General features: G+C 32.8%; 1 protein-coding gene across 1 annotated transcript; it reads left to right on the top strand.

The window, feature by feature from the left end:
* The first annotated feature begins 558 nt into the window (after positions 1-558).
* LOC105623019 (innexin inx1) lies at positions 559-7,812 on the top strand. Its single transcript, XM_012204422.1, has 4 exons — positions 559-807; positions 5,659-5,766; positions 6,264-6,419; positions 7,234-7,812. Exons 1-4 carry the CDS (start codon positions 559-561, stop codon positions 7,810-7,812), a joined length of 1,092 nt encoding a protein of 363 aa, XP_012059812.1.
* Positions 7,813-9,920: the final 2,108 nt, after the last annotated feature.

The following is a 9,920-nucleotide window of genomic DNA, read 5'->3' as shown; positions in this document are numbered from 1 at the left end:
GAGAGAGAGAGAGAGACTGTAAAAGAAGGGCACGGAAGGAGGGAGGAAAAGAGAGAGAGTGAGAGATAGAGGGAGAAAGAGTCCGAGAGAGGGGAGGGGGGCAGTAGAAAAGGAAGGCGAAGCGGCAGGGCAGCAAGAAGCGGAGAGAAGGCGAGACGGAAGGAGGAGAAAAAAGGAGGGAGGTAGAGAGGCACGCCGCGTGGACAACCGTACGCTCGTGTCTCTCTCTCGTTTCGTTTTGCTGCTTTCGTTCGCGCGAGAGCGCGGTGGATGAGCTACGCTCGTTAGTGCCGGTTGATGGTACGTCCTCGTGGTCCTGAACGACCTGAACCTCTACCCGCGTCGTTAAAATTCATAATCTGCCGAGAGAAGAGGTCTGAGGTAGCCTCGGCGTTTTCTTGAGGATCGCACGTGGTGTTGGTAGTGTCAGTGGAGGTGGAGGAGGTGCCGGCGCGCGGCAACTACGGCGGTCAAGGAGGATCCTCATCTTTGGGAAGCCTCTTCGTCGAGGAGGACGTCGTCCTCGTGTCGGCTCGATAGCAACACCCCGACGCAATCATGTATAAGCTACTGGGAGGATTGAGCAAGTATCTGAAGCGGCAGGAGATCATCACGGACTCTGTGCTCTTTCGTTTGCATAACCACTTCACCACGGTATTGCTGTTCACGTGTTCATTGCTCGTCACGGCCACCCAATACGTCGGTAACCCGATCTCATGCATCGTCCAGGGTCTGCCTACTAATCCCATCAATACTTACTGCTGGATAACATCCACGTTCACCATGCCAGACGCGTTCAATCGACAGGTGTGTGATTTTCGTTCGTACCTATTCTGATCCTCGATGAACGTAATCGTTCTCGTTCTCCATCGATATTCCTGTCTCCTCCTCAAATCGGCATGCCATTGATCGAGATTTCATAACGCTGACTGTAATAGAAATGTCTGAAATTATATTTGATTACTAGGAAAGAAGTCTTTTTATGTTAAGGTGAACAATAGTAAAAAAAATATTAACAAAGTTGTGAAGTATAAGATAACGACTAGGAATATTTTTCATTTAGTGACAAGTCGACACAATCATCATTTTATTTTTCTTGACATTTAGTGACAAAGATAGAACTACTACGTTGTGTCGATTTGTGTCGCCAAATCGAAAGTAGTCTATATTTTTATAAAATCGGCTCTTCAGAAATTTATATTCTTAAGATAAATTTTTTCACATTTTAAAAATCTTTTTCGTAATTTTAAAAACAATTTCTTCATGAATAAGAAAAATAACGTGCATTCTGTGGGAGCAATAATTCACACAGTGATTCCATCTCAAGTATGATACATAATGCGATTGTAATACAATAGACAAATTAGTAACTGTCTTTTATTAATAAACTTCATTAATTTATTTTATTAATTTTCTTAATAAAATACCAGAAAAAACTAATTTTATTAATAACAAAGACTTGTAATATGAAAATTATTAACTCTAATATTTTATAACAAAAAATTTTTTTTGATTTGGTTTTGATTTTATACTCTTTAAATATTCAAATACGAATTTTTGAAAAAATAAATTTCTATTTGTTGTAAAATTTGTCGGCAGGAAAATCGTTATGGATTATGCAGAAATCTTGCCGCTGTTGGCAGAATGAATTTCGATAGTAAAAAAAAATGATAAAAATTGACCGCGGAATCAAACAATATAGCTCTGTATGAAAACGATCGATTTATACACGATCACAGATTCTCATGTGGTTCAATTTTGAACTTTCCAAAACACTTCGATTTTATCGGCAATATAAAATATAAAACATAATATACATTAAAGAAAACGACCAAGGTAAAAAACCGAGTCAAAGCGAGTAAAAGATAATATTAATTTATTTATATAAAGTGATAATAAAAATATCACAAAAAATTTTGAATTTTAATTTATATCCGTTTTTTACCAACGTAAATTAATTTTAAAATCTCAGTTCAACTTACTCTTCATATTTTTCTAATCATTAGAACTAAAAAAAGATGAAGAATTAGTTGAATCAAGATTAAAATTCAACTAAAGTGATAGAAACGAACATTAGTTCTCTTCAATTGTATAATTGTTGTAGATTATATATATGTATATAAAAAAACAATATATATTATAAGAAAAATATCAGGAGAAACAATCTCAAGTGTCAGGTATATTACTTGAGAAACTTTCCCAGAATACCATATTTTCATCCGGCAAAAATGGAATTTGATTTACTGTAACTTCTGTTTTTTGTTATAAAATATTAGAGTTGATAATTTTCATATTACAAGTCTTTTTTATTAATAAAATTAGTTTTTTCTGGTATTTTATTAAGAAAATTAATAAAATAAATTAATGAAGTTTATTAATAAAAGACAGTTACTAATTTGTCTATTGTATTACAATCGCATTATGTATCATACTTGAGATGGAATCACTGTGTGAATTATTGCTCCCACACAATGCACATTATTTTTATTATTCATGAAGAAATTGTCTTTAAAATTACGAAAAAAGATTTTATATCTGCTATTTCTTTGTGAATCGTATAATGTTCAAGAAAGTACACTTGATTACTCTGCGAATATCTGGAAAATATTTCATGGCAAAAAGAATGATTAATGAGTCAACTAATGGTTATACAATCATCACGTTTGATGACATTACATTTTTTAAATTACTTAGAAAGTAATATATTCTTAACATACACTATGTTCTTACAAGAAGTACGTCATTTCTTAGAAACGACTTATTTTATAAACATTTTTTTATACTTCAAAATACGTGGAACTTGTTCGTTATTCAATAGGAAGGCTCTATAATATTGTCTTTATTGATAATCCATACGCGCATTGAATAAAAGCTATATATGCGAAACTATAGATTGCGACGTTATCATATATGGAAATCAAATACTGATTGTATTACTGGCTGACGCGACTTATCGGGCCAAAGCTTTAGACACAAGCGCAGTAATCTTTAGTTTTTTTTTTCATTTTTAAAAAGCTGTACATTTGAAATCATCTTATACTCGTTCATTAATTAATTATGTGATTAGATTATGTTCCAGAAGGTAAATATTTCGAGTGTCACACGAAGTATGTACTATCCAGAAAACGTGACATTTGCGGAATATTTCTTTTTTACCCTTGAAAATCAAGAATTTTCGTGGAACTCTATCAGTATTCAAGAAAATTTTACTTATTTTATTTCTTTCTGAAAACATTGTCTCTTTGATCATTTTTTCTTGATATTAGTTAGCAATAAATATGGCATATTTGTGTACATGCATGTGCATTTTTGCGTGTCTCTTAGGTTTTTACAAAAATCAAGCTGATAGAAGGTAATATCCAGCAGAAGAAAATAATTCATTGATATTGTAATGTTTGGGTTTTTTTCAGATTATTCTATAGATTTCTTGATTCCAGTTATAGGACATGCTAGATATAATCTCGTGGAATCCTTATTTTTTTTACTAATTTATAATATATTTTATAGTTTGTTTGCATTACTTGCATTTCAAAAATTATTTCAAAATTAAAAAATGATCTAATCTTTTATTGGAAATTTTGAATAAAAATATCTATAAAATCATCAAGGGAATTCTCAAGGACTTTTTCCAAGGTTTCAATGAATGTTCTGATCACATAGTTTCCTTATTTTGTTGCATCATTTTGTAAATAATATCACTTTCGACACGCGATACTGCTTCATGATTAAGAAATTTGTTACGTTTACAGTTTTGATCTAATAAGCCAGTAGCAGGTAACATAATCAGCATTTGATATTTCCATATGGATAAACCCGATATGGTTTCACATATTTTTCACGTGCAAATTTTAAGAGACATTTATATATATATATATATATACAATAAATAGTCTCGAATTTATTATTTTTAATCAATTAGAATTAAGTATTAATTATTTGAATTCTACGCGAAATTAAAATACAAAATTCTTGCGAATATAGGCGTAGCAATGAATTTGTTAGGGGGGGGAGGGAGAACAAATTAGAGTCGTGACTTTTGAGAAGAATCTTCGAATAGTATTTATATTGTTTTATATTATTTTTAATTAATAATTAGCAAATAAATCACAAAATTACATATTTAATTTATTAATTAATTTTTCTCTTAAAATTGTAAATTGATTCTTCGAACTAAAGAAACTTATAATACTAACCGTCTTGGATTTTTAGAAAATTTTTCTATAACATTTCAATTTTTTTTTTCAAAATTAATTTCTTGTAAATACTCATTAAGCATGTTTAAGCTTTAATTATTTTTGTTCTTTAAAATTTAGGGAGGCGTAGTCCTCCTGCCCCTCTTGATTAAGCTCATAATTATGGATATTATATTATAAAAATTTGACGTGCACTGTCGGCAAAAATAAAGTTAACGAGACATTTTTGTTCGAAATATTTGAATACCATCAGATGTGCGAGAATAAACAAAAGGAATGCTACGTATCTATATGGCTAATGAGGCGGAGATAATTGATTCAACATCGAACGAGATGTTGGAAATTGTAGATAATCAACTGCGGTTTTAATTGAAATATGTGGGACAATTGAGTTTTGCATGATGTACATACGTGCTCTGATGTAATAATAATAGTACATACAGGAACATCGATGTAGAGCCGAAGAAAATAGCTTCGTGTATTACATTATTACTAAAATTTATATACTCAAATATTAGAGAATCATATAAAATATCAAAAGCATTTATATAAACGTGCAGTAATATATGGCTGTAATTTATACGATTTTTTTGCGAGTTGTACTTTGAAATTTGACCATCAATGTATTTATAGATTTATAGATGAATTGGTAAGTCGTTTTTACGAATGCAGAGAAAATGATGAAAATGATGACTGTACAGATTTCTTTTAATCATCTCCGAGAAGCTAAAATTTTTTATATTGCATTGTCTACTGTGCTGCTGTATAAATGTAATATTCAACAAGTGCATTCATCATTGTTTTTAATCCTGAACCGTCAATTACTCCTCAGATAAGAGATTGCTTATGAATGTATCAATACGAGGAGTTGATAATATCGTGGCGCATTGATTATTTTTAACGACCGTTCGAGTATCGCTCGAGTTTACGATATCTTAGGAAAAATTTAAAATTAAAAAAAAGTAAGTATAATTTGTTTTCATCTTTTCATCCTAATCAAGGAAATTTAAAATATGTTCTTTTCATTTGAGCTTCTTACACGATTTATCTTTTCTCTTTTTCTCTTCATGTTAGAGAAAAGAAAAAAAAAAGATAAAGTGCAAGAATTAAAAAGAATAAATCATTAAATACACCAAAAAGTGAATACTATTTGTGATATTATTAATTGTCCTGATAATATATATTATCCTGCTGTAATGACGCGTGCACTTGGTCTCCCTGCGTTTACTAAACATGAAACGTATCCAGTCAAGAAAAATATATAGCTGCGCAAGGAAGATTTATATTATCAACAGTCAAGACTTGCCAGTGTTGATTTCTAATAAAACGATATAAGCCAAGAGGGAGAGGTAAGGGTTGACTTCTTGTTATCTAAAGAGAGTCAAATAGCTTTATCATGCATTGAGATGCATATAACGCGGTGCCATCGTTATCGCTAAGTCGCTAAAGTCTCGTGTTTCCACAGGTCGGCTCGGAAGTGGCCCATCCAGGAGTGTCCAACGACTTCGGAGATGTCGAGGCAAGGAAATACTACACGTACTATCAGTGGGTCTGCTTCGTGCTGTTCTTCCAGGTAAGCAGAGGATAACCCTTTATCGGCAATCTTGCCACACGTGCGACATGATGAACGCGCGCCAAGGAGGGCTTCTCAGAGATCTTCTCATTGTTGTCTCCTCTTTATGCTCGTCCACTTGTCTTTTTGCTGATCCGCGCTTGTCCTTTACGTCTGGCGGCCCACGTGCTGACTCGTGCGTAGGAGATCATAAATGATCGCTTTAATAGCTGACAAAGATTTGTACAGTTACAATTGCGAGACAGATAAATTGTAAAAAGTTGAGTGTTAATCTTCAATCCATTTTCGAATGCGTCAACGGAGAAAGTTCTACTCCGGAGTTACTCCGTCCAAAAAGTAGTGATTGAAAAGATGATATTTTGAATCCATGTTTTAGTAAATTTTGATACAATTTCTTTACAGAATTAATTCGTCTAATTTTTATAACTTATAATGATTAACATTACATTATATGTATAATACTTATCTATTATTTATCTGATTATCTTTGTTAACAGGCGGTTCTGTGTTATGTACCGCAATGGCTGTGGGGTTTCTGGGAAGGCGGCCTGATGCAAGCACTGGTCATGGGAATGAATTGTGGTATGGATACCAAGGACAACATAACAAAGAAGAAAAGTATTCTCATGGATTACTTGATGATGCACATAAGGGTAAGAAAGTAAACAAATCGGCTCCATAAATTTGATTAATTTTTTTACTTGGCCGATGTAAAAAATAATAATGAAAAGATTGATTCAGAAGAAGATTGATTGAGAAGACAGATTTATTATTAGGTAGACTGATCCATTATCTAATTAGTCACTCTTGGTGATCACTGATAACTACTTGGATTTCAATAACATCGCACATGTTATTGCTAACGTTTAGTCATAATATTCCCTCTTTACAATGTTTTCCAAATACACTGGGAGATTAAATTTGAATCTATCTAAAATAGATAATCATAGAATTAGAAGTGATTACAAGAAACAGTGTTCGTAATGATTTGTTATTTAAAGATAAATAGTAATCTTACAAAATATTTTCATAAGATTTTATAAATATAAATGTAAAATAATCAGTAAATTTTAATCTGAATCCTTCTTAAATACAATCATAATTTTTTGCAATTTAAAATATCTAATAAATTCCTAATAAAATCTAATAAATATCTAATAAAATCTAGTTTGAATTCTTAGATGCGACTATAATTTTTTGCAATGTAAAATATCTAGTGAATTTTCTAACATGAATCCTTCTTAAATGCAATGTTTATTCTTAATTTCTTACAATGAAACTAAGTTGCATTTAATTAAATTATACGAGATATCCTGATGTCATTTAGATGAAATGTTAGTGGATGACCAAGAAAGTAGGAGGAGGGAGGGGAAGACATGTGACAAGAGAGGGAGATGACCGCGTTAAGATCAATTCGTTCTCATTGAGTCCAATTTGCTTTAATTCAACGATGAATTGTGCTTTCAGAATCACAACACGTACGTGTATCGGTACTTCGCCTGCGAAATTCTGTGCCTCGTCAATATAATCGGTCAACTCTATCTGATGAACCGATTCTTCGATGGCGAATTCCTCAGCTATGGTCTGCGAGTACTGCAGTTCTCGGATACACCGCAAGAGGAACGAATTGACCCCATGGTCTATGTGTTTCCTCGCGTTACCAAGTGTATATTCCACAAATACGGAGCTTCGGGTACAATACAACAGCACGATTCTCTCTGCATTCTGCCATTAAATATCGTCAATGAAAAGACATACATCTTCATCTGGTTCTGGTTCTTCATACTAGGCATCATGTTAGTTGCTCTGATAATATATCGAGCTCTAATCATTTTCGCTCCAATAATACGGCCGAGAGTACTACATCTATCATCGAGACTATTGCCCATCGAAACTTGCCAGAGCGTTAGCAGAAAAGTCGACTTAGGCGACTGGTGGATACTTTACATTCTTTCGACCAACATGGACTCGCTCCTCTATAGGGATTTCCTTATGGAATTTACGAAGAAGATGGGTAATACTAGCTCGAAGTCCGTGACCGCATAAGCGTGAGATCTTGGACGCGCACCTTGCGCTGTATGATAATTTAATTATTTAGTTCAAATACACCGATACACGGACTGACTCGCACCTCGCGGCGCGTTCCTGCAAGTATGTTTACACTAAGATTTATAATATAGTTATATTTTCATATATCCATGTATTAGTAACATCAGGTATGCGCAAGCAGTTGAGATTTAAATTGGATTTAAATTGTTTTTGTAGACATTCTGATCATTCAGGATCATCATTAACTTTTAAACAAAGAAGTAGTTGAAGCAAAACACATAACGAAACAAAATAACAACGACATGCGTCATTATGTTACTTTGCTTTGTTATGCGTTTGCTTTAATCACTTATTTATTTAAAAGTTAGAAGAATATTCTGAATCGTAGTGTAAATAATTAGTCTTTCCCAAGCGTTCAATTCTAGACATATATGTATATTTCATTTTTACCGTTTTTTTTATATTGCATGTATATCCATATCCCGCGTAATTCTATATACAAGTTGCTTGGGAATGATTAATGCAATGATCTTATACTCAGTCTCATGAAAGAGATTTTTAATAAAATAGTTTTATATGTAGGATACCTAAATAGATGCTAAAAACTAAGTATAAAGAAATAATAGACCAATCGAAAAAGTGTTTAGCTGAGAAATGATTGAATTCTAATGTAATTTTGAGATGTGAACGCGAACAAATAAAAATCCAGCTCAATTTCGTAGCACCCATAATGTATATAATATAATAGACATGTAAAGGGTGTTTTGACCTGAAGTTTTTCTTTATTAGTAGAAGAAAAAATAGAAAGTATTTCATTTTTGAAAATGTTAATTGAATTATTCTTTTTTAAAAATAGCTATCGCTTCTATATATTTTTTTTCCTTAAAAGTTGAAATATAAATTTTATAATTCGAGATAAAAAAACTTATTAATATTCAGTCTCTCTTTCGAGTTTTATTTTCATATATCAAGAAAATAGCTCGAATTTCCTTTCACAAATACACATTTGAGAACCACCGTTATATTACTTTATAAATCATTTTAGTTGTAAAAAATAATTGTACTATATTCTATAGGTATATTCGCCGTTGCTCAAAGCGGATCGACTTTTATTCCGTTTCCATAGTCGCATTCGAGAATTCGGTTCGTCGATCGTGACGGCCTTGGGGAAAAAGGTGCAGCATGTAATCTAACTGTTAACAGTGGATTAAGCGGTTTCCGTTGCCTGTCTACATAAATGACCGATGAAGTTGCAACTTATCGTGACGCAAACCTGTCGCGACATTTTCAGCGAACGTTTATCCATTCGACGGAACAGGCACTTTACGAGTGATATATGCGTCATTGTTATTCCCTACACGTCAATTAAGGGAGAAGAGGCTACATTAGGAAAGTACGTGATTTGGCATCACATACAAATCTTCGTTAGCTGTTATAGCGTGTGCTAGAACTCTCGACTTTAGTTTCGATAGAATTTTTTTTAACTTAATATTACTTGATATTGATATGGCATTACTTGATTTTTCTTTTGAATTTTTATTGATATATAATCAATTGATATATAATCAATTTATACAAAAAAAATAACAAGTAATAACTCTTTGCAATGACTTAAGAAAAATCAATTTCATTCGTCATTGGAATTAAGATCGAGGATTCTGGTACTGCCTAGTATGTAATTTATCTTCTTTCTATAATTTGACGCGAATTACTCTTGCGTTCTAAATGTGTATGTGTTTGTATAATACTTTCGCTGTCAACCAATTGCGTCATCTTGAACCGTAAGAAAACCGCGTTTGCAATATGGTCTTAACGCGACTAGCAATAAATGGTCACTGCACGCAGATTGCGACGACTACAAGTATCGCAGATATGAGAGAGAACTGTCAGCTTTTTTCAAGCTACTATTTTAATGGTAATATTCGTCCATCGGTCGCAATTACGTGCATGTTTGTGTTATTTTATTATATTAAGATGTGATAAATAGTGGTATTTTCAAGAACACTAAAGGTAGAAATTAAAAGAGAAAGAGAGAGAAAGAGAGACACACAAAAAACTTCAATGTTGACCCGCTCATCTTTGAGCGTCGACACACTTTGCGTGAG

The sequence above is a fragment of the Atta cephalotes genome, assembly GCF_000143395.1.
Source record: "Atta cephalotes unplaced genomic scaffold scaffold00052, whole genome shotgun sequence".
Classification (NCBI taxonomy): domain Eukaryota; kingdom Metazoa; phylum Arthropoda; class Insecta; order Hymenoptera; family Formicidae; genus Atta; species Atta cephalotes.
The sequence above is the reverse complement of the archived record's forward strand: the minus strand, read 5'-3'. Positions and strand labels throughout refer to the sequence as shown.